Source organism: Corvus hawaiiensis, chromosome 4 (assembly GCF_020740725.1).
Source record: "Corvus hawaiiensis isolate bCorHaw1 chromosome 4, bCorHaw1.pri.cur, whole genome shotgun sequence".
NCBI lineage: Eukaryota > Metazoa > Chordata > Aves > Passeriformes > Corvidae > Corvus > Corvus hawaiiensis.
This window is the reverse complement of record NC_063216.1, coordinates 17,623,799-17,649,378: the sequence shown is the minus strand read 5'-3', so window position 1 is coordinate 17,649,378 and position 25,580 is coordinate 17,623,799. Positions and strand designations below refer to the sequence as shown.

Here is a 25,580-nt window from a genome sequence, read left to right as displayed (position 1 = left end):
TTAATTATTCATCTCATCAGCTGGTGGTATTAAGTCATCAAGATCCATTGTCTGCTCAGTACATCATTGTCCTGCTCTAGGACTCAAATTTCAATCACAGCAGCCTTGCTCCACTATTGCAAACAGCTCAGAGAGTTCAAGCCACCAATTGTTTGACATAGCTTCCAAAATCTTCTCATCCCCTTTACACTGAGCAAGGATCCCACTGCCACTTGGCTCGTGCAGCTGCTTTTCCCTACAACTCCAGAGCAGGCACTTCCTCTCTACAGGATCACTGTGGTGCTGAAGGCTCATTGGTTCTCCAAAAAAGCCAATCCAGCAGAAAGCAGAATGATGTCTCAGACCATGGCTTTGAACTCGGGATCTGCAAAGAGACTCTCTAAAAAAGCTACAATGAATAACAGAGTCAGACACGCACAGCTGATTTCACAACCCTTACAGCAAGCTATGGAGCATGGGCTTTATTTCCAAAGTTTTTTCCAACTGCAACAGAAGATGTTTCACTTCCAAGGCATTTTTTGCACCTGTGTAGTCCTCCCATGGATACAGAAGCTTACAGGACGTGTATCCCTCCAGACTGTGAGTGCCTTGAACTGCAATTATGTTCAAATGAAACAGTGCACAAAGGCCTACAAAACTTTCTTCTTCCTTTCTTTATCCTCCTCAAAAGTCCACAAGCCACAGGGACTGTCTTTGCAGCACAGTACCTGCTCTGCAAATTCAAAATCCATGGAGCTAAATGTCTTTCCAAGAAACCAAACCAACAAAACTCAAACTAAGCCCTCATCTGAAAATAACCCATAGCCTTATTTACAGGTATATAAGCACCAGCTGCCAAGAGAAATGACCCTCATTATTGAGCACCAACTTTATTTTTTTTTTCCTGCCAAATTCAGCTAACAAGAGCACAAGTGGCCTAGTAAAGGAACAATTTAGAACTAGCCCAAGACATCTAAAAATGTAATTTTAGTAAGTGCTTTAAACTTTGCTAGAGTGAAGCTTGTATTTTCATAACCAGGGAATTGAGGGATCAAGTAGGTTATGTCAGTCACTAGCTTTTGTTTTATGCAAACGTTCTTAGTACAGAGGCAGGACAGAAGTAACAAAGAGAACTCAATGATAGGACACTCCTTGCATTTCTCCTTCAGTTTCTCCTTCCATTTAAAAAAAAAAAAAAAAAGCTAGTTAGGTACTTTTGTTAACTTGATCCAATCTGACCTACATTTTTGCAGAGATTAAGAAAATTCTCTTTAGCCTGTCAAATCTCTTTAAGAAAAAATACCTATTGAAGGCAATTCAAGTAGTTTTTTATGACAAATTCTGCAGTAATGTTTCAGTATTGATGAATATCTTGCACCTGTTACGATGAAATTACCAACCTCTCCCCAATGTGCCTGAGCATTTAGTTCTGAACAAAATTTAAGCCTAGTAAGATCTATCCTGCTTAAGAATTTTTAAAAGGTGCCATTCCTTACATTTTCCTCACCTTATTACATTTTATTTTGTGTCAAAACAGATGTATTTCTTCATCTTCCAAGTAAAAACTTCTTCCTCAAGCAAGCCTCTGGCTTTCACTTCACAACTCATTAGAGGTTGCTAATCCCTTGCAATTCAATCAGCTGCAGGCAGTGCAACTCATGCACCACTAAGCCTCTTGTTACCCTCCCTCTCCCCAAGGCAACGGCAACAGGGTGTGAGGGTCCTTCCTCACCTTCCCAGAAGCTGGAAGCAAAGGGCTTTTGTGTGTAATTATGCCCTGTACTCTCTGCTTATTTCCTGAAGAGTAACAGGAATATTTGTTTGAGAAACAAACATACTTATCTAAGGTTTGGGAATAGCAACTGCAAGACAGGAATGTGAGAAACACTGGACTAGACAATGAAGGACAAAAGATATGCACCCATATTCAAGAGCTGGAAGTAGACTGGTAACACCTGGAAGACAGCCAAGTTTTAGGGAAGAATATTAGAAAACCACTGATGTTAGCAAGACAGCTCAGTACTTTGCTCATTAACACAAGGTGGCACAGGTACTGAGATTTTACTGGTTTGCACTAAGAGAGTGGAGAAGCCAGTCAAACATTACTCAGAACAGAAGCTTGCATAAAGTGGTAGTTATTAAGCCAGTGTCCTTCTTGAGCAGAAGAGTCTCAAAACTTGGATTCTACTGTTTACAGAACGCAAAAGCCTACCAAAACAGATGAGGATAAAACCATTCCAGGAACTCACTCCACATCCCCCAAACTCCTGCGACAAGACAGTAACAAGAAAATCCAACCATTAAACATTATTAGAGCCAGAAGAGAAGAGAGGACAGAGTAAGTTATAGCTCTGTTTTGTGATTTCTTTGCAGAAGTTGTTTTGTATTGAAGTATATCCACCTAACCATGCTCACATATCATCCAGCAGGACACACTAAAGAGGCAGCTCTCTTCCCATATAAATGCCAAAGGAACAAGATTAAAATAATGAATTATTTTAAAAGCTAACATGAAAAAACACACTAAACCAGAGTTTTTTGGTAGTTGAAATCACTTTTATTTGTGAGGAACGTCACCCATGCTGCACAGTTTCAAATAGATCTTAACAAGGAACGCGGAAGTTTGTCCTCCCCATGTCCTGCAGTGAACAGGACTGGCACAGAAAAAAAAAAAACTCACACTTGGGAGGTTTAGCACCAGCATCCAATAAAAAAAGCATTTTATTTCAATTTTAGTTCTTTGGTTGGTTTTTTTTCCCTTTTCAGTTTGATACCAAAAGAAAAATTGAAAAAAATCAGTACTAGCAAAACAGTGAAATTCTAGGGAAAAAAACCCCAAAAAACAAAAAGCCCCACAGTTGCTGTTGAAACTAGGGAGGTTGTTCTTTCTGAATCTCGCTCTCTTTCTCTCTTCATGCATCTATCTTGTAGGCGTTCCCTGGATCTCAGCTGCTGGTAAATTTTGTTTTCTTTTACATTTTGGTATTTCAAATCTTTGCTTTCGTCATCACTGTTGATAATTTATTGCTTGTGTGTTTCTTTGGTGTTACTTTTGAGTTGTATTTTAGGACACCTGTTGAAGAGCCAAATTTAAAAAAAGCAATGCAATTTAAGTTTCACTCTCTCATTAAACAGGCAAGATGTCAAATGAAAAGATAGTTACAACAGGCAGGATAAGCATAACTGGCCTATCCTGCCCATAATCAGGATCTTTCAAAAATAAAATAACTCATCAGCAGATGCTATTACTATACAGATCAGAGAGCTTCCAAGAAAAAAAGAAATCAATTATAAAGCAAAACTTACTTTGTGACAAACACAGAGGCAGAGGAGAGAAAGAAGAGAAAAGCAGCATCTTGGTTTGCCTGTAGAGCACTCTCAGAACTTATCACAAATACCAAGCCATACATAAGGGGATGTGGCCAGAACCCTAGGAGCATACACAACACTGCTTCCATTGGAAAACAGGAACTAGCCATACTCCTTACCTGAGCGATGGTAAAGGTGCCTGGGGAGCCGGACATTACTCAGCACCACTCTGCTCTGTCACTGGAGCAGGATTTTCAGCAGGTGTTTCAGTTACCTTTGTCTGAGACACAACAAACTCTTATTATAGGAAAAGGCTGACCTCCACACCCTTCCTCTATTCAGTGGTACAGCCAGCATAACCCAGGTCTTAAAACAAACACTAAACTTTAGTGTTTTCTGGAGATTCATTTTTCTTGAATTTCCTGTAATTGAGTATTACCCAGCAGATTCTGTCAAGGGAACACCTGAAGTAGACACTGGATGAAAAAATCTTTCCTCAATAAAGTAGAAGCTGTGTTTGCAAAAAAGTTTCCTGAAATCATCTGGTTCAAACAGTTCAAGAAATAGACCTAGAGCATTCAAATCCATCTCTCATGCTACATACAGAATTAAGGTTTAAGGAAGTGGGAAACACAACTGCTTCCACTTCAAAAAAAAGTCGTCACAGTCTGACCCCCAATTAAGAACTATCCAGAAGCAATCCCTATCCCACTGGTGGTTTCTTTTAAGATACGGTGCTTATTCTCCAAGAAGGTCAGAAAAAGCGGACAAGGACATCAGCACATCAGATTTGGTCATCAGACTTACCCAGTACATGAATTCACTTATTAAAAACTCACACAGGGCAGAAGGTCTTGAGCATTCACCCCTTAAAACCTCAGTCTCTGCCACACAGAGTCATAAAATGGTTTGGGTTGGAAGGGGATCTTGAAGAGCACCTCATTCCAACCCCCTGCCATGGGCAGGGATACCTTGGTTGCTCAGAGCCCCATCCAGCCTGGCCTTGGACACTGCCAGGGATGGGGCAGCCACAGCTTCTCTGGGCAACCTGTGCCAGGGCCTCACCACCCTCACAGGGAAGAATTTTTTTCCTCATATCCAATCTACACCTACTCTTTCAATTTTAACTCATTCCCCCTTGTCCTGTCACTCCATGCCCTTGCAACAGTCTTTCCCCATCTCTCCCTTCAGGCACTGGGAGGCCACAATGAGGTCACACTGAAGCTTTCTCTTCTTCAGGCTGAACCATCCCAATTCTCCCAGCCTTTGCTCCCAGGAGAGGTGCTTGTGGCTCTGAGCAGCTTGGTGTCCCTACCTCTTTGCCCTCCTGTGCTGGAGCGCTGGCAGGGCGCGGCCGGCGGCGGTAGTTGTAGGGGCGCCGGTAGCCGCGGCGCAGCGGCTGCTGGCTCATGGCATTGGCCTCGTGATGGTTTTCCTTGTTTTCGGCCTCTCCAGTCACCGGGGCAGGGCGTGGGCGAGGGGGCCCTCTGACGGGGCAGAAAGAGGTGTTAAGTATGAAAGAAGCCCAAGAAAGGCTAAACTACAGTAATTATAACCCAGCAAAATCTTCCATAACCAAGTATCATCCTCAACAGTTTTGAGCACTGACAGACCATCCCTTTGGGGTTTGGCTGGCATATAGCTGGAAAGAAAAGACTAGGAAGGTGGTTGTCTCTTCCCTGCTGAAGCTCCATCACCATATTCTACTGTATCCTGCAACGAAGATGCTGTGAGACCTTTTGAATTGCTGGCTAGGAGAAGAAACAAGCCAGTAGTGGCCACACGGGCTGATTGTGCTAAGTTAGCCTTGGCATGGCAATATACCAGCCCAGTTCTATTCCTCATTTATGGTGCAGTTCCTGCAATCCTCCTCACTTCTACCTGCAGACCATTCCTGGATCTTTCCTCTTTGCCTCATGTTGTCCCTCTTAACCATTTAGGAAAAGCGCCTATCACAGGTGAGCTGGACTTCATTAACAGTAAGCTACCAAGTCCATGTTCTTGATGCATACAGAGCATTTCACCTCACTTCCAGTATAAACAAAGTATATTTATAAATTGTCCAAACACAGCTGAATTCCCATTAGCTAATCCACAGCTACCTAGTCCCAAAAGCCAATTTAGCTTTTCCAAAGGAACATAACAAAAGCACTAGTGTGATTGGATTTAGTGCCTGTAAACAAAAGCAATACTTTGTGAACTCAAACAGAAGCATTTCTCACTGATAGGACGTACCATTCCTCTCACAGGAAAAATACATCAGGAACTCGCAAGTTTCCATTAGTCATGGACAAGTTACTCAGCCTGTGATTCAGCCACATGACGTGCAAAAGACTCACTGGACTTGCTATGGTGCTATCTCTGACTCCCCAAAACTAATGAAGACTTTCAGGAATTAAATGTATTCAGCTCAAATGCCAACAAGCAGCAAGCATCAGCGGTATCCCATTTCCCACAGTCCTAGACAAAAGAGCCAAATTGAACATGAATATTCATAAACAGAAAAGCTCAAAGTAGAGGTGGAAGGCTTGTGGTTTTAGACCCAGATTCCAAAATGATGGATCCATTGTGCATGGAACAGGCAAGTCATTACAATTAAGAACAACCTTATTATCCCTATCAAATTCAGCTTGTTGCTGCTCTTGCACTGTTATTTACCTCTTTGTTTTTGAACAGACATGCACATGAAAAATGAGGATTACATCATTTCTGTAGTTCATCTCTAAATCCAGTGCTGGAATTTGACTTCAGCCCAGGATGTGGGTGGCTTTCTGGGCTGCAATTCCACATTTACCAGCTCACACACAGTTTTCACCCATGAGCACCATCCCAGATCAAGGATTTGGTTTATTGCTTGTCCAGGAAAGAATGAGTGTTCAGCTGGGAGGACATGGACCCTGCAACTCACTTCAATACGCTGCTCAGTTGTGAAAAGTAATGGCATGCAAAGAATTCTTTGCCTTTTCTGGGCCATTATGATTCTGAACATACAAGCACATGAGACAAATTTCTCCTAGTAATCAAAATGCTTCTCACTGTCCCTACCATTTGTGTAGGTGTTCCCACACGTGGAAGCCTGTATAGAACACAAAAGCATCTGTGTAACTGAGCAGAGGAACTGTACAGACCTGCGATAGCGGGGACGGTAGGTAGGATTCCTGTGCACTTGCTGAAGTTGCCCTCCTTCTGTGACCCCATCCTTGATTTCTCCCTCACCTCCCTGCCACCAAAAGAAAACAAAAGTGTTATATTTGACAGGCAGTATAGTAACCATAACCCTGAATGCAAGCCCAAAAACAATGTATCAGGACAGAAGCCCCAGCATATTGAGTAAAAAGAAGCAGCAGATTCTCAAAAGGCTTTAATTTGGGCAAAGTTAGAATGAGGACAAAACAAGAGCCAACAGTCCTGCCCCTGTTCCTCACAGACTAAGAAGCTGTTCTTCTTAGAAACAGTTCTTTCTGATGCATATTTAGTGCATTTCAATAATGACAATGCACTGTAAGGGGTAAATGTGTTATGGAGAGGCAGCTATTGATCAGGACACTTCTGAATTTGGAAAGCTAACAAAGACATCACACAGAAACTTAACACAGGTCACTTCACATTCTACACAAAGCCCCATTCCACAGGGAACCCCCACAAAAACATCAAGAAAATTTAAGATAGAAAAATTGTATTACCTCACATCACTCTTTCTACACAGTCTTTTCAACCTTTCAGAGATACAGTGGTTATCTTTCTCCTTTAGTTGTTAATTGATAAAGCTGCATGTTGGTTTTTTTGGGTAGTGGTTTTTTTTGTGGTTTGTATTTCAAATGCCAGCCACCAGTAATGTCTGTTTCACAAAATGTTACATGACTTACAGTTCCCACTGTATTCCTCCCTTTAAAAGAAGGAATTTAACAAGAGATCTAGAAAAAGAAGTGCATCTTCTGCATCTGATCCAGTAGGAAGGAAAAGCTGTAGCCTCCTGACAGCCCTTGGTAGTCTACATTCAGTTTGACATGTATCCTTCCCATTCTGCACAGCCATTTTAACCACCACGACCATACTCAATTAAAAAACCCACAATCATCTGTGATGTTCTCTCATGTATAAAACTGATCAGGATAAATAAACATCCAAAGGAACTAGGATAGATAGTAGGAACAGGCAGCATTTGACAGCAGTCAAGGTGTAACTGAGAGATTCAGAACTCAAAAAAATTACACTTCTCAGTTTACAACAGCCTTATACTACTTATCCACTTTGCAACATCAATCTGTTCTGTTTTTGTCAAGATGCTTTGTACACCATAACTTGAAAGTTTATTAGACCTATGTTGCACAGTCAGAAGTGCCTCAGACAGTCAGATGAGAAACAGCCCTGCCTGCATTGTGTGTGGCAGCAGCAATGCAGGGAAATTGAACTCACACTCCGAGGTGGTCCCCGGCGTCGGCCAAAATAGCCCCGTCGATAGCGGCGCCGGTCTGCAGCGTAGCGGCTGCCTTCCACGGGGACTCCATCTGGGCCAGTGACATTAGCTGCTTCTGCACCCTAAAAGGACAAAAGAAAGGCAGCCAGGGGGGTGTAAGAAAAGAACAACCATCTACAGGGAGAAGTTGCAACAGGGAAGAGGCTTTTTTGCCTAAGTTCTAAGCTACAGTGATTCCTTTCTCCCACAGAGTGCAAAAGCAGGTTTGTTATTCCCAACCCCTTAACCAAGAGGGTATCATCGTGAGTTAAGATACTGAAATCCTATCTAACAGGCTGAGTTCAGAAGAGGAAGCAAGAAGTAACTGATTACAGAGACAAAAAAAACCCCAAAACCTCATAACCCTCAAAAATGTTCAAGAAAGAAGCATAAGGAAATTGAAAGCTCTTACAGTTATTAAGCTACCACACTCCAAGACAAATTCTTCTGGGCCATATATGCCTCAGTTAGTAATTACTGGGCAGGCTGTAGGCTTCAAATGTTCTATCAAGTAACAACTGCAGATTCTAGACACGCTAGGATGCAGTTTACTTGTAGAGTTTTGATACATACCTAGAAATATGTCTTAATGAAGTCTTAAAAAAACAGATCTCCCCCAGAAAAGCTGTATGAATGCCATCTACCCAGGGATAAACACATCAGATGGAAACACTAGAGACACAACTAAGGTTCTGTGTGATGTTAACTCTGTTGGACCACACCCTGAGGCTCCATTATCTCTCACCTTCTCTCCCTCGACCACATCAAATTCTACAGTCTCTCCATCACCAACACTGCGCAGGTACTTCCGTGGATTGTTTTTCTTTATGGCCGTCTTGAAAGGAAGAAGATACATAAAAATATATTATTTTATGTTACTTATCTTACACATTCATAGCCCCACAGGTGAGGGAAGGGCAGTATTTTTCTGCTACAATTCCAACTCTACACACGAGAGCAGTCACCACACCAAGATATTTCAAATACATAGACATCTCTTATTTCACAGGCCCACCAATACCCAGTTCAAGGTTTCCTCTTTTCTCACTATTTATGAGTTTATAAATCAGCAGCTGCCCCAGGATCTGTTCTGTCCAGCATACTGAATATGGAAATTATTACAAATCTCCTGCATGAATAGAGCTCATACTGAGTGTTTGATCTCCTCCAAGCTGTACCAAGGCAGCTCTAGCAGCAAGTGTGACCCCTGCCTTCAGTCATTAGGAGACCTGCAGACCATCTAGAGAGAACTTAAGATCCAGAGCATTTTTGTAGAAGCATTAATTATATGGTATCATGGCAAGTCATGGTAACTAGGAAAGAATTACTCTAACTCTGGTGTAACATGAATTAGCATTTTATCTAAGTATCATAAAGGAGACCCCAGTATAACTCAGGTTATATGTTCCTACTATATAACACAACAATAGTACCAGAACAGACAAATGCAATTTTAGCCATCTCCTGGACAGAAGCCACAAAGCACCACAATAATAGCTATAAATAATACTATTATTGTTATATAAAAATAACAACATGGGTTTGGATCAAAGCCAGTTGTACACCACCTCAGACCCACAGGAACACTCAAACCTCCAGGAGCAATTTTCAGTCTGTCAACTACAGATACCTTGTACTCTGTGGAGTATTTCTAGGATTTCACAACAGGCTGTTAGCAAGACAAGCCTACAATCTGTTCATTAGGCAAAGCTTCATGAACTGGAAGATGTCAGGGAGAAAAGACCAAGACATGCATTGCACAAGCTAATCCAGTAGCTATTTTCTTACTGAAAGATTATTAGCTTGCATTAGATTATTAAATAGCAATTCACATTAAGTTTCCTGGTCTGGGAATCTTTAGTTAGCAGGAAGAAGGGAGGTGCAGAGCCAGCAGAGAGAAACACACGTGGAAACACAGGGCATAAATCCGGCTTAAGAAATGGGACGTAGGGCAGAAACAGAAGAGCCAGTTGCCCTATCTGTCTGCAGTTCAAGAAAAACTGCAGCATGACCATCAATGGAGCTGTTACCTTCGCATAGCAACAACATTCAGCCAACAACAGCCCAAAAATATTTCCACCTGAAAGAAAAATTTATTCAGTTTAAAGCCCATCTTGACTAGTCTAGGAAACCTATTTTCCTTGCTGCTGAATAGAGTCTCCTTTGTGTTTCAGGCGACAGACCAGCATGTCATTCATGCCATACCTTTCCCTGTATCCTGTAGCATCCCTGAACAGCCTAAGGATGGATGCAAGAGTGTACATACTATTATTAGCAAAAACATTCCAAGAGGTTTATTTTTTTTTAAATACAGAAACAGAATGAGCTGTTCAAGTCAATTCCTTTGGGAATTACTTTAGCAAGCAGAGACTCCACAATTAGCTCAGATAACTTTGTTTGCTTTCTGCTGACCTTTTAGTGTAACTGTCCCATTTCTAAAAATCAGAAAGAGGTGTTTGCTTTTCCATAAATGTTATATACTAGTACTAAAACACTTAATCTGCAGCAAAGTTAATGATTTAGTACTATTTGTACTGAAACAACTGACTAAAACTCGTAGAAGACTTGTGCTTTGCATACAACAGATGTCAATAAGCTGTATTTCAAACTCCTTCCCCTTCCTTGTAAGCACAGAAGAAGAAAGGACTAATAAATTTCTTTTCAGCAGAGAGTTTACTTAAGATTGATGAAGCTCCTCAGATATCCTTCAAATAGCATAATGGAAGATAAAAGCAACAGTATTCCACTTGTTCTGTTCCCAGCTTTATGGCCAGAAACTTCGAGATTCCAGATCTGCAATTGCCAACAGGAGATAGAGGCTGCAGTAGGCTGGAGCTTGTTTTATAAAGGCAATCAGGAAAATTTCACATAAATCCTAGAAATCCAAGCAGAAAATATACAGCTTTACTACTTCAGCTGCAGATAAACACTGCTGAAATAAGCCTCTAACAAGCCTAAGCTCTAAGCTTGATGAAAAGACTTTTACTCTGTGTATCCAGAGGGGAGAGAGCACTATTCTCCCTGTTATGTTTACCAGCATCCTGCAGGCTCCAGCTTCTCTAACTCAGAAGACAGATGTTTCATATTAACAGACAACACTCAACAACAAAGCCTTTCCTTTCCCATGGGGACACTGACTAACACGCAGCTACAAGAGCCTTCAGAGCTAGTTCAGGTTCTTGTTTGAAAGAGTTCTTTCCAGATGCTCATACCATCATATCATCAGCACATCCAGCATTGTCCCAGAAACAGCCAGAATTTGTTACTCCAATTACTGGTGCAGGTACTCCAGGCTGTGCACAATCAACTCATGCCAGTGAAGTCAAGAGAAAGAGATTAACAACTCCTCACTGCTCATTGATTTAAACTCTAATTAAATGGAACTTCCCTGGCTGCTGACACTTTTCCTGGTGTTAAATTGCAAGACACACTGCAGCCCGCGAGGCAGATGGATCCCTGTTGCTCACAGCACCTGTAGCTGACTGACACAGCGCCCTGGACAGCACCTTGCACCAACCAACCAGGCAAGGTGAAGAACTGCCCTTCCCAAAAACACTGCCTGGGGCCCCTGCAAGACAAAGGGTTAACTCAAAGCAAGCCATGCATGCCCTAAAAAGAAAAGCATTTTAATCTGTACTAGTTATAAATAGCATCCAATAGCCAGACACCAAGCACTAACCCCCATTCCAATCATGAGATCGTCGTTCCCTCCCCATGCGGATGCACGCAGGGGAGGCAGGGAGGAAGCTCTATCTATTCAACTAGGTCAGCCTTATTCTGAAGGGATTAGGAGTGTAATCCAGCTCCTCCCAGGCACGAGGGAGGGGCAGAGCAGGCACTATCAGTGCAGAGGGAGCTTGAAGCAGGATGTTTGCTCACAGCATGGATTTGCCTCCCTTGCGGACAGCCCCATCAGGAGCTCTGGCCAGAACATCCCAGGCTCTGGGAGCGAGCACATCCATGTACAGGATGAGGAACATTCGACTGCAGCCAAGCCAGAGCAGCACTAGAAGCATCTACTCTGCCATGCTCAGCCTGCCAGGAGGGTTAATCCGATGCAGGCCTGCACATGATGTGGTATTTCTGAAACAAAGCCAGTTTTGCTCACCCCAAAAGGACTTCAGCCACAAGAGGTGGGAAGTGCCCACCTCCACCCCCTCCACACACACCCACCAGTTTACATTTAGGGGAATAATCTTCTCTACAGGTAAAGGAGACAAAACAGCACAGATAACACTAGCTTTCTGTTTGGGTCTCAGCTGGCAGCCTTCCCAAGCAGAACAACACTAATCCATATTATCTGTCATCAGAACAACAGCCATTTTCCGGGACAGTGTCTCACAAGTATCAAGGAAACCTCATTTGTCTTTAAGGCAGTGCTGCCTATCCAGAACACATTTCTCTTCCAGAACTCTTCCCACCCTCCTCTGGACACAATCCCATCAGACCACAGATGTGTCAGCATGCCCACAGCACAGGCTGCTAAGGAAGGAAAATGACCATCGAAAATTGGTATATGCATTGAAAGCTCTTGCTCTCAAGTCCACCAGCCGAACCAGGAATGTGTACTGTGCACACTTACCAACATCATCTTTACTCATAACAGGCACTAGACTTATCCCCTCCCAGCTTCAGCCAGATTCAGCTAACCGGTGTACACCCTATGACCCAGAGAAACAGTTACCACTATTTAGTCATCAAGACACAGGAACTAAACTAACTCTCCGTGTTGATTCATCAGCTAAGGATATGTGTACATATCCCAATCCTCTGTGACCAGCTCTGGAACAAACTTCCTGGTTACATTTGATAGAAATAGTGTCACTTATGCCACAGAGAAAGTGCATGATTTCAAAGATCACATGAGCCTGCAGACATTTTATACAGGACAAACTCTAGGGGCAAGATTGCAGTTTCTGGTGAATGATGCAAAACCAGATCTAAGCCAACTAATCAGTTGACATCAGCATGGAGACAGCAGCCTCTGTCTTGCCATTATTTGCCTGCAACCTGAGAGTCACAGTATAAACTTAGAACAGCCTCCTGACAGCCCAAGGAAAGCTAACCAATAACAAGCCGCTGGGCAAGCTCTCTCTGCTTGGGCACACTTGGCACACAGCCTTCCTTCTCTTCTTCCTAAGAGCAGCTGCCTCGTGCAGAAACAGCTGATGGCAACCCAGGCTGGTCAAGAGCCAGACTAGATCACTTTCTCTCCAATACCAGGGAGGGCAGACAGAACAGACCTGCAAAAAGAGGGTAGGAAGAAACAAAGGACACAAGGAGCATGAGGAAATAGGGGAAGGACAGACACCAAGTAGAAAGATATTCAGACCAGTCACCTCACCAAGGGGAGACAACCAAAGAAAAACCACACCAAAAAAACATCTTTAGTGTTCCAACTGGAGCAGACAAAAGGGGTTAAGAAGGATTAAAATACCTAGCCCTTCACAGAGAAGGAAAACAACCTAATATTTCTCCCTGAAAATTTCAACATGCACATCCACTCAAGTTATCTGCAGAAAATATTCTAAGGAGAAGCCAGGACAAGGTTGGGTAGCTGTTGCAGGAAGCTGCATTAGAAACCTATCATAGTACACATCTCTAAGCACAATCACTGCTGTCTTACCTGGTGAACAAACACATCTTCTTTTGTATCATTTCTGTGAAAAGAAAGTGAGAAGTCGTAAGAGTTTAGACTAAGGAGACTTAACTAGAAATTCCTCGCTTTTCAAGTGAAACCCTCCTTCTCTCAGCCTGTAGCACATGCCCTGAATTCCATACATTCTGTCTAAGCCTATGCTACCAAAACCCTGCTCTGAACTTCTGTGGTCATTTGCTTGAGAACAGAAAGGACTCCTGGGTCTTCAAAAGCGTGAGAGGACGGGGGAGGTTCTCCATAATCTTCTGGCAAACACTCAGTGTTTTCTTTTTATGCAGGGCAGAGTTAATGACTGGACTGCTTGTTTTTCACTACTCTAACTCCCCAAAAACACTTCCAGAGGGACTGCAACCTGAGCTGTTACCCCAGAGGTCAAACAAGACTGGGCACAGCTGTTAACAGATCTCCTTTCAGTGAAACTCAAGGCAACCAGGCACAAGAGGTGTTAGGAGAGTCCACAGGAGGAAAACCCAGACATGAATGTGAGGTTTTCTGGATTAGGCCAGACAGCTCAGGCTTCCACGTGCAAAACACGAAGATAAGTCTGAGACCTTGAATCTGTGTTCCCACACAATAAGAAAGAGCCTAAGCCCTGCCATCTGTTCACTCAATTCCTTCTCTCAGAACAGAACAGGTGGGTCAAAGAGTTTGTGAAGATAATGCATAATCCCAAACTTGTTGTCCTGGATTGAAGCAACAGTAGATTTCATGTTAGGAAGAACACTAAGTTACTACACCATAACCAGCAGAAGGCTCTTACATCAACTGCTATTACAGACTTTAAGAGGACTTCTAATTAAAACTTTTCTTCCAATCTTGTGGAACCCTGGATAATAATCTCCAGAGACCGAGATTAATACCACAACTGGCTTCAGATGCATGAACATGGGGTCTTCTACCCCTTTCTGCACTGTCCAACTTACCCAAATCTACCTGATGTGTAACAGCTCAAGGACTTGTAGAGTGAAATAACTTGCCAGGTATGATTTTTGGAAGACAAGTGTTCAGCATGCAGGAGTTTCATTCCTCAAAAAAGCACATAAGACATTTAAGCCCCTCAACCCCAAAGATATTTCAGCCTTAAAACCCAGAGCTTCCTCCCGTAAATTGGAAGCATGGGTCTTCTGCACATAAGGTTGCAGTATGATCAGTCTCACATACAGCTGTTTGGACTCTCAATGTTATTCAGAGGTTTGTTTGTGCCCAGAGAAGAAGGAAAAAAACCAAAAGATTCAAAGACAGAATTTCTATGAAACACAGCCCTAGCATATTTTCCGTGAGACACTATCAGAGAATCTCAATGAGTATCCACAAGAGGTATTCTGACCAAGCAATTAACACTAAGTTTACCTGAAAGTATTTCCCCTCATCCTCCTACCTTTCTCAGGCCTTCAAAAAAAGCCAGGCAGCCACTAAAGAACATGCAACTTATTAAGAGTGTAGTGAAGTAAACATGAGAAACAGGTAACAGACCAAATCTGTACTGAGTTTGACCCTTTCTGTTTTCTCCCCATACACACAACCTTTGATTGAGGGCTGAGGTGTTTAAGAAAGAGTTGCTGAGTGCCTGGCCTAAGCTGACTATCAACTGCATGAACTTGTAGTCAGGTCCTCAGACCTCTGTTACAATTAGTAATACATGGCCTATCACATGTACCACGAGTCTTAGTACAGCATAAATACAATTATCAGAATTTAAACATACCTGTTGATAAAGCCATATCCATTTCTGACATTGAACCACTTGACTGTACCAAGAACTTTGGTGGCTGGAAAGAAAGTTAAAGAAGTTAATCTAAAACATAAGAAAGCACAGTAACATTATAAAAATACTTCTATAATTGCATATGAAGTTGCAACCAGACTTACTCTGTTCCCTTAACACTCAAAGTGTGCCTTCACCTCCCAGTTCAGTTTATTCTAATGCAGTAACAAGACACAGTGCTTTAACACACTGCTTTTCAGCCACAAGTTTACCACACAGCACAAAACCTAGCTCTATTTTCAGAGCTGACCATCCAACCCTTTTTTTATTTCTTATCCCAGAAATGGGCAGCAAACCTGAAAATCCCACTGCCATTCTTCAGTTCTCTTTAGGTTAGTAGCTAGACATGAAACACAGCTGAAGGAAGCTGTTTAAAATTCCTCTCTTTCACTTAAACTTGCCCTTCTTTCTTCCTTGGAAACCAGAAAAGCCCAAAGAAGATGTAGCAAGTACTGTGCAACCCTCTCAAGTGGAAAGGCAGCACATCCTTACTCTGGAAAAGCTCTTTCTTGCATTGTCAGCATCATGCTAACCAAGTAAGACCCCACAAGACATTTTATTTTTTAGTACACCTGCTGCTAAGATAATCTGTGATTGCTTAGTTATAAAGTGACCAACTTCATGTTCCGTGGCTTTCAGGATCAAGGCAAGCTCCTGTCTCAACAGTAAAACAGCATCTACTTAAAAGCCACACTGCAGTGTCTTATAGGATCTAGCAAAACCTGTTTCTCCAACTTACAGGAATGTGTAGAAGGAACTCGACACTGATGGAGGCAGTTCAACTCCTCCTTACCTCACAGCAACTGGGTGGACACCACAAACTTGTATTTTTCAAACCTCTAGTAAAAGAGTTTTAGCCTCTGTAATTTAAGAGCTGTTACTCGTTACCACAGCTTGATCACAACTACCTAAACCACCTGTGCAGTACTTACTTGAAAAGGGTTCAGTCACCTACAGATGACTGCTTGCTAAAAACCTCACATGCATGTTTTGGGGGTGGCAGGAACTCAAGAGGCAATTAAAAGGAAAACAGACTAGAGAATCTCCAGTTTACAAGTCCAAGCCACTCTGCTAGAGGCAAGAGCACACTGTAAATTGTTACCTTCATCTACTCTACACCTGTGTTCTTTCCTAAAGACTCACAAGGAGATGACAGAGCCAGCCAGACCTTTAGTCTCATGTAGTCTTGCCATTCTCATACACCCCTCAAGTAAGAACGTCTGGCAACAGCAGTGCATTGTAGCACTGCTGCTGTTACTACTTTCAGTAACAGGCCACTTCTCACTGCCCTTTTAGAAGTGAAGTTTTTGGTCTCCTTTAATACACTTTTTAATAGGAAATGTTCTTATTTAGAAGCATGAAGTCTTAACATGACCGAAACATTACTTAGAAGAAAGGACTCTGCCTAGTACAACATACATTCCCAAGAATTCTTGTTTACAGGAACAGAAAAACATTGTTTCAGGGCCCAACAGTGATTCAGTAAACAGTGTTCAGCACCAGTATTTATAGCTGTGCTTTTAGGTTTAGTTTCACAGGGACATCACCACATACAGACACTTCCTGCTACCACAAAGGCATTGGCTACAAGAGCTCCCTGCACTCACACAAGTCAACAGGAGGGGTTCAGGGGGAACACAGAAACAGCGCCAACAGTAACTGCACGTTTCAGCCTGCTTTGAGAAACAATGCCAATACCACTACTTCCCTCAACATCATCCTTTCCCTCCCCTGCAAAATAGCTTTGGAATCTGTTGGCCTACTTGAACCACATTAGGAAGAAGCCCAGGAAGCATGACAAACACTCTCAGAGGGGTCAAGAGGCTGGGGAAGGAGAGGTAGTAAAAACTTACTCTGTGGCCAGCTGGCTGCTGCTAAGTGGATGAGTATGCACAGAGCTTAAAAACAACATTGTTCCAGGGGGGAAAGTTCAATACATTCCCCCTAAGACAGTGTGCTAGAGAAATACTATTTCCTGCAGACATTTACAGTCTCCTCTAAGTATCACTGTGGGCCAGAAGACCCTCAGACAACAGCATGACACGGAACATCCATGGCACAGTCACTGGCAAGCCTGAGCAGGGAAGGCTGGCAAGGAGTAGGACAAGCGCAGAGGAAAACACAATAACCAGTTACACTGGTGAGTCACAGAAGGCAGTTGATGGGCTGACGTACATCCCACCAGCAAGTGGAAGCCCGAATATTTCTACAAGATGCTGTACTCTGACGCTATCAGAGGAAACAATCATCAGCCACTCCTACCCATGACAAAATAGCCTTTTAACAAGGAGAGCCAAAGCTTCCTGTGACCAGGAGAAAAGAGAAAGTTGAGTAACCTTTACCCATATTCCTAGAAGTCAGACATTTAGATAGCCTGAGCAAGCATAAGACAGTGCTTCTAACGGGATCTTTGTAAAAGAAGGCTTAAGTGAACATAATTACACAGGTGACCATTAACAGGGACATGCAAGGTGGACTTTAACATAAGTCCATCTTCAATTAGCATTTACAATGATCATTTTCCTCATCATTCCTAATAAAAAACTTGCCTAGCAATAAGGCCATTGTGCAAAACCATCACTACGGTGGTTTTCGTTTTCCTGCTAGTTCAAGAATGGCACTTCTACCTTCACTTCCCCCACCCCTTCTCTCTAAGCAACAGAAATAGGTGAACCAGGTAAAAACATTACCAGGAACAAAACAAGCCACATTAAGGCAAGAAGCAGCCAGATATATCAGCAGGTATGAATGTGCCGATTCCTGTGTACTAATTACTGACAAATGAAGTAAGGGGGAAAAAAAAAAGAATCACAAAAGCTGTGCCTCCAGTCTCTGTTTTGCTAGAATTCTTCCTAACTCCACTCCAGAGAAATCCTTCACCTGATTCCTCTCTCTGTTGCAGTAAGATTTCAGTCTTACCCTTTAGAAGAGAAGGTCCTGTTTATCCCTTAGGGAAGTTTGGGACTCCACACTATAAGTCAGCTTCAACTCTGCCTTTACCAAACACTTGAAGCTACACACTTATAAATAGTAGACCCTATCGGCAGTAGCCTGCAGATTGAAGTCTTGTCCTTTTCAACAGGCTGATCCCATTTAATTACAGTGAAGAAGAGCCACACTTGCTACGCACCAGGCTTGAGCACAGAAATAGCAACATAGCATTTTGTTTACCTTTTTACTGATAGTAAAGTAGAAACTAAACCCCGCCCCCCCCCAAAAGCTCAAAACAAGCAAGCCCCGCTAAACCTGGAAGCATTACTCAAGCAGGATTCTTTACGGATAGAAAACTTGTGCCGGGACCTTAATATTAAAGGGAGGCACAGAGGGTTTGGCAGCAGCCCTTCCCAGGGGAGATGCCGCCGGCAGGTGCCGGGGAGAGGCCGAGCCCGGCTGTGCCGCACTCGCTGTCCCGCACGCTCCGGGCCGATGAGGCACACCCGGGCTCCCGCCCAGCTCCCGAGCGCGTCACGGCCGGCGCCGCGCGGCTCCCCCGGCCCGCGAGGGAGGAGGCGGCGGCCCGGCCTGACTCACCGCGGGGGGGCGAGCGTGCCGGCCCGGGCTGCGGGCGGCGGCCGCGGGCGGACCCCCAGCCCCGCTGCAGGTGCGCCGCCAAGTTGGGAGAGGGAACCGGGACTCACCCAGCACTTTCTTCTCCGGCTCGGCCGCCGCGGTTGTGGGGGCGGCGGCGGCTCCGGGGGCCGCCTCAGCAACAGCCGCACCCGGCGCGGCGGCGCTGGCGGCGCTCTTGGGAGCGGCGTCCGGAGCGGCGGGCGCGGGCGGCGCGGCAGCCGCGGCCGGGACGGGCGGCGCGGCGGGCGCGGGGCTGGCGGCGCTGGTCTCCGGCGCCTCGCTCATGGTGCCGGGCAGAGGTGTTGAGGGCTCGGCCGCGCTCGGTCTTACTGCCCCCAAAATGGCCCCGCCGAAGTTTTAACACAGTCAGCGGGGGCCGGCGCGGCACGCGCGCCGCCTCATTAGCATTTAAAGGGACCGCGCCGGCAGCCAGAGGGCGGTGCTGGGTGTGCGTCCCGTGGTGCGCGCGGGGCGGCACGGCACGGGGAGAGAGAGAGCGGCAGCCTGCAACTCCTCGTACGCCATCTACAACTTCTTCGTGAGGGGAAGCGGAGGGCCGGGCACTGATCTCCGCTCTCTGATGGCCAGGGACAGGGCCTGAGGCGAGCCGTGTCAGGGAGGGTTAGGTTGGGTATCAGGAAAAGCTCCTTCCCCCAGAGGGTGCTGGGGCACTGAACAGGCTCCCCAGGGAATGGGCACGGCCCCAAGGCTGCCAGAGCTCCAGGAGCGTTTGGACAACGCTTTCAGGAACAGGTGTGGGATTGTTGGGAACTATCCTGCGCAGGGCTGGGAATTGGACTCGATGATCCTTGCGGGTCCCTTCCAGCTTTGGGCACATTCCGTGGTTCGGGGACACGGAGTAGCACGGCGCGGGTGAGCGCTCTCCGGCCGCTGTCCGTGCCTGTCCGTGCCTCGGGCTGTGCGCGGCCCCGCTCGGGCGCTGGACGGAGGTTGCGCGGGGGCGCGCAGGCGGGCGGGTCCCGCCGGGGTTTGGGGTGCGGGAGTTCCGCGGAGGTGGGAGCGCGGTGCCGAGGGGCTGGCGGGTGCCGAGGGGCTGCGGGTGCTGCTGAGGCGCTGTGGGGTGCGCGCATTGGCGCGGTCGCTCCTATTTCTTGCCACTTTTCTCAGGTCGGCACTTTCATTCCCGTGGTGTCCTACAGTTCGCACCCCCATGGTGTTTAGTTTTCACCCCTGCTGTCGCATTTCCCTGCCACTGCCCCTATAGCTCTGTTGGCTTCTTTTCTGTGTCTTCTTCCTTTTCCCTGTCCTCACAGTTTTTGTACAGCCTCTCCGAGGGTCGTTTTGGCGATGTTTCCGCTCTCTTTTGCAGTTTGCACACACCAGCACCCCATCCTTATTCCACATTCTCCCTACATCACTTTCTGCTTGTGTCCATCATTTTCTACCAGATGGATGCCTGAATTGAAGCCTCAGGAACATGGTCTTCAGCACTCTCTCCACAGGCAAGAAAAAAAAATGGGTTTCTACACTCACAAAGTTTTGTCTTACTTCTCTGTGTACCTGAACATTCAAGGGCATGGTCCTGGTTGTTTTTTCCTTTATCTGCCCTCCTGATCTCCACTTCTCAACAATTCCTTGATAGTTCTTACAGCTGAAGTGAAGGCCTTTGGAGAGCAACCCTTGCTGAACAGCCCTCAGACAGCAGTGCCGGCATCAGCTCCAAAGCAGTCTCAGACGACGCAGTCACTGGGAAGACCTTAAACTGCACAAGTTTGAAGCTACTGAAACCGAAACCCTTCAGGAACCTTAAACCTGGATTTGAGAGTTGACAGAGCAAAAAGGAAAAAATGCTACAACGCTGTAAAACAGACCCTCCCACAAATGCAAATAGAAACTTGGCTACTGTGAAGACTGATGATGGACAGGAGAGCTGTTTTGAAATTCAACCTCCTTTCAGCACATTCAGAGGTATTTCCACCCAGACAGGCTTCACTACTCCCAATGCAATTACTTAAACCATTTGCAGTGTACCAGGTGGAAATTGCTGCTATTGCAGTTCTCACTGCATCCCACTGTACACATAAGAAACAAAAACTATTTTTTTATCCCATAGCTTTTAATCCTCAACTCTATGTTTATTACCTTACTCTAAGAATAAGTCACTCTGTTTCCTTTTTCATTTTTCAGGGTACATACCAATTTCTAAAAGGATGCTCATTGGAATTAATTTTGAGAGGAAGGTTTATTATGTTATGCCAAATGTATAATCAAGACACTGACGTGCACTTGATACATCAAATTTATTTTCAGTGAAGTTGTTAGTTAAGTTTTTCTTTCTCAAGTTAACTTTAGAGTTTATTCAAAAACCAACCCATTCAACAAAAAAACTACAGTATACAAGCTGTACTGTGATAGAAAACTGGCATTGTTCTCCCCTGGGTTTTTTCTTTTATTGTAATATGAAAAAGTAAGAATCATAGAGTAATCTCATGTTTCCTTTTCTTGCTGACAAATTACAATACATTTCCTCTGCTTCAGTATTCAAAGTCGTTTCAATAATTATATTGGAAGAAATCAATCCACCAACTCAGGTAATAAAGACCTTGACTGTTGCATGGGGAAAGTAATTTCTGCCTCTCTACATTCTTTGAATACTTCCCATCAACTTGTAAATTACTATTTTATAGAATTTAGAACAATACAGAATCACAGATTGGTTGAGATTGGCAGGGATCTGTGGAGGTGATCTGGTCCAATCTCCAAGGATGGAGACTCCACAGCCTCTCTCTTTTTACGGTGGGTCAGCCTCACTGTAAAAAAGAAATTTCCCAAACAATTCCAATTTGTGGCCACTGCCTCTGCTCCTCTCACTGGACAGCACAGAAAAAAATCCTGGCTCTGTCCTCTTTGCACCCTCCCTTCAGGTGATTCCCCTGAGCCTTCTCAGCAGTCCTGAGAGAGATGCCAGGGGCGAATCCCTGCTGGCTGCTCCTACCCACCTGCTTGTCCTTCATGTGTCTGGAAATCCTGGATTACCTTTCCCATGGATCTAGGTGAGGCTGACTGGCCCATAGTTCCCTTGGTCCTTCTTCTTGCCCATACTGAAGATGGGAGTGACTTTTGCTTTCCTTCAGGCCTTCAGGCACTTCTGCCAGTTGCCATGATCAAAGTGTATCGAGAGTTGCCTTGCAGTGACATCTCCCAGCTCCCTCGGCATTTATGGATACATCCCATCAAAGCCCATGGACTCATACGTGTCCAATTTGCCTGAGTATCCTTGACCAGATCCTCTTCCACCAAGGCTGCATCTCCTGCGTTACAGCCTTTCTGCTCTCAGGGACCTGGGATTCCTGAAGGCTGGTCTTCCTTGTAAAGGCTGAGGGAAAGGTGGCTTCAATACCTCAGTCTTTTCCATGTCCTGTGTCACCAAGTCCCCTGTCCCATTTGGTAGTGGGCTCCCAGCTTCCCTGATGTTCCTTTTGCCATTTACTTACAGAAGTGCTCCTTTTTGCCTTTGACACCCTTCACCAGATTCATTTCCTTTTGGCATTTCTTTTGGTTTTCCTAACATAATCCCTGAGTACCTGGACAGTGTCTTTGTATTTCCCCCAAATGACACATCCCTGCTTCCACCCTTCCTCTGCTTCATTTTCAAGTTTGAGTGAGCTTTCCTTTTTGTGGTCCAGGAGCCCCTAATTTATCCACGGATCCCCTAGTTTATCCACGCATTTTTGCCTCACTTCTTGCTTGTCAGAATGCACAACTCAAGCTTGAAGGAGGTGATAGCTGAATATTAGCCAGCTTTCTTGAGCCATCTTCCCCTCAGAGCCTTATCCCATGGGACTGTTCTGAGAAAATCCTTGAAGAGACCAAAGTGCAGTCTCTCTTCAGGGTGGTGAGCTCGCATTTTGTCCCTCTCCCTGCTCTCGGGGTCTCCACCATCTCATGGTCACTGCAGCAAGGGCCCAGGGAGCCCTTCCTTGTCCAGGAGGGTGGAGTCCAGTGGAGCCTCTGTTCTCCCTGGCTTCTCTCTCACTTGGATCAGGAATTTGTCATTGGTGACCTCCAGGACTACAAAAGGAAAAATTAAGAAATTCTAGGAATTAAGTTACTTGTAAAGCTGGAAGCTCAGACTCCTTAAGTTTAGGGATAATAACATATTCCTTAATTAGATGATCACAAACTCCGCCTCTCACAGGATGCTGCCTTTTTTTTCAGCAAATGAGCTGGTTTTCAATAGTCCCTTTCATCCTCCTCACTTGATGTGCAATTATTCAACATATTACATAGCCCTCAGACTGGATGCAGAATTATTCATTCCCTTCTTTCTCCAGGATCCTATGGGGCTTTTACCATTATGTACCCTCGGATCACAAGCACTGAGGAATGAATACATTTTATCCATCATGCAACAGCTGGGATTATCATCTCCATTCTGGAGGCAAAAAGGGATTAATGCTACTGTTTTCTTGTATCTGCTGATTGTGGGTAGCTGCCTTGAACATACATGAGTTTCTTTTCCAGGGAACTCGCTGTTTTTACAAACACAGGTGGGACATGAGTCCTGCAGGGCTGTCTTTTACAATCCTTAGCCTCTGGAGTTCTGCTATGACCTGAAAATCTGTGCTTTCCTCCAGCTTTCTCCACGCTGGCTGCAGAAAAGATCTTGAAATGCACTGTTTGAGGCTTAAATACCAAAAGACTGATCAGAAAAGCTAAAATTCATCATTGTTCTAAAAATTTCATCATTTAAACCATCCCCAGTGAATTTGGAGTGCTGGCAACTGCCAAAAGTATCCCATAAGATTTTCGGATCCCATAGGTAGAGTCTATTTGATCATTTATGGATATGAATAACTTTTTCTATTTATAAGGTGTCTCTTCAGGGGCCTCAGGCTCTAGTGAGTAATCTGAAGGGAAAAACAGGATTCCTGAAGGTTTTACATGGTAGGTGTTATGCAAGGTGCCTGCATTCCCCTGTCTGGAGCAGGGCACACTGATCCCATAAGGTAATTCAAAGACAGATTGAACTACCAGATTTTGTAATTACAAAACACGGTGTTCATCAACACATAAACATTCTGCAGATACAAATCAATTCCTGTAATTGTATTTCTTGGGAAAAAAAATAAAATAAAAAAAAGAGGTAACACCTTTCAATAAAGAAGAAAGGTTCTGTTTCAACTATTGCAAAAGCTAACATTTCAACACAGCATTTCCAAATAATTTCATGTACTGAGATTATTTCACCTATAAAAATAATATAAATAATATAAAAATAATGCTGATTTTTTTTTCTTTACAGTAAACAGTTTTCTTCTATGGATGTATTGTACAAAACATTCATTTTTCTTACAATTTTTGCAAAGGAGAACATTTAAAGCTGCAGAATATCTTTAATATTGGAATGGAGGCAGTTCTACAAGATCTACTGAGATGTTTAAGGGTTGGGGTTTTTTTGAAGACTTCCATTAAGGGGGGAAACCCCAAAACCCGACACTGACTTTAAGGGAAAGTATTGCTAATGTTGCAAATCCTTTAATCTAAAAGGAGTCCAAATGGTTTCTAGATTAAATATCTGCAGGGTACAGCAGTCAAATGCAAAATGCTGCTCCACCTCCCTGTCTTCAGAACGCTTCAGAGTAAGACATGAGGCAGGTAGAGGACTATTTCCCATTATAGCTGTGAAAGGTGATCTGGGAAAAGGTAACAAAGTTACTGCCAGAGGAAAGTCATTGTTCCTTGATTTTCATGTTGTTCTGCAAGCACCTCCCAGCCCACTCTGAGAAACATGAAGCTGAACCTGGGAAATAAAATTCCCACTGGACAATTTATGAGAGAATTCTGAAAACTGAGATCACATTGGTCAAGAATTTTAGGCAAAATAAAATTAACGAAGTACTTCAAAATTTGTCAGAGAACCTATTTGGATATGTTAAGTAGGTATAAGGTGGTCTACATACATCTGCTCCATTGTGGGAAATGAAGAACAATCCATCCCAAAATAACCCTGAGCTTGGCACTAACCTGGGAATTGCTGGATTGAATTCACTCTACCACACAGAGGATGTGTTTCAAACTTGAAGTGGCCAAGAATTACTGTTCATAAGCAATTTTGGATCCTTCCAGATGGAAGGATTTAAGGCACTGCCATCAGGATTTGTGTGTTGCAAGACACAGGAGAAACTTCTGAGCAAAAAATTAATGTTGAGTACCTGGCTGTCTGTGATACATGAAGAACCTAATTCCAGGCCAGAGTTGACAGACATGAAACTGGAAAAAAAAGGTGATGATGATGATTTCTTTGCTAAGAGATTAAGGACCTGACCAGCTGTCAGTGAAGGGAAAAATCTGTTGCTGGATTGACATCTACAAAGTTTTTGATCAGATTCTGAATATGTCAAAAACTAGGAACTGACAAGGCTTAGAGATATTGTTGTAGTGCCATGCAAATACAACTTTTAATGAAGAAACTGAGGAGGGAGTTGGACTTGTGCCTGTTAAAGCTGTTCTTGAGCTCAGTCAGTGGCCAGGTGGGCAGTCCCTGGCTGCAGCTTTATCCTGAGAAGTGGGGTTATTGCTGTCCACTCCTGTTCCCTGGATGCTCCTTTGTGTCACTGCTCCTGCCAAGGCTCCTTGTGTCACCATAGGGCTAAAGGTGACACGAGGCAAATGCACAGTCGGTGGTGTTGTTCTAGCAGAGTGTAAAGTATAGCTGGAAGGACCTTATCAAGACAAGAATTAGCTCACCAGAGCACTGAATTGTGTGGTGAGAGCCACTCTGGCTTGCTCCCAGATCTTTATTTACCATTGGAAAAAGACTGGATGCCAGCCAGCTACTGGCCCTGGGAGGAGGCAAAGGAACTGTGTTTGCAAAGGGC

General features: G+C 44.2%; 1 protein-coding gene and 1 long non-coding RNA gene across 2 annotated transcripts; one reads left to right on the top strand and one right to left on the bottom strand.

Annotated features, from left to right (window-relative positions):
• Positions 1 to 2,896: 2,896 nt before the first annotated feature.
• YBX3 (Y-box binding protein 3) lies at positions 2,897 to 19,084 on the bottom strand. Its single transcript, XM_048301335.1, has 9 exons — positions 18,807 to 19,084; positions 15,109 to 15,172; positions 13,371 to 13,404; positions 8,490 to 8,579; positions 7,705 to 7,827; positions 6,417 to 6,508; positions 4,604 to 4,775; positions 3,468 to 3,568; positions 2,897 to 3,052 (listed from the first exon to the last, which is right to left on the bottom strand). The coding sequence occupies exons 1-8, from the start codon at positions 19,021 to 19,023 to the stop codon at positions 3,503 to 3,505; spliced, it is 858 nt and encodes a 285-aa protein (XP_048157292.1). The 5' UTR covers positions 19,024 to 19,084; the 3' UTR covers positions 2,897 to 3,052; positions 3,468 to 3,502.
• LOC125324874 lies at positions 19,074 to 23,817 on the top strand. The gene is made up of 2 exons (XR_007203142.1): positions 19,074 to 19,491; positions 20,148 to 23,817. It is a non-coding gene; the product is annotated as an uncharacterized LOC125324874 (long non-coding RNA).
• The last annotated feature ends 1,763 nt before the right edge of the window (positions 23,818 to 25,580 follow it).

Coding starts and splice junctions, on each gene's coding strand:
- YBX3 (XM_048301335.1), bottom strand. CDS start 19,023: ATGAGCGAGGCGCCGGAGACCAGCGCCGCCAGCCCCGCGCCCGCCGCG. Junction 15,173..18,806: donor GCCGGAGAAGAAAGTGCTGG/GTGAGTCCCGGT, acceptor CTTTCTTTCCAG/CCACCAAAGTTCTTGGTACA. Junction 8,580..13,370: donor AAGATGTGTTTGTTCACCAG/GTAAGACAGCAG, acceptor CTTCCTTTCAAG/ACGGCCATAAAGAAAAACAA.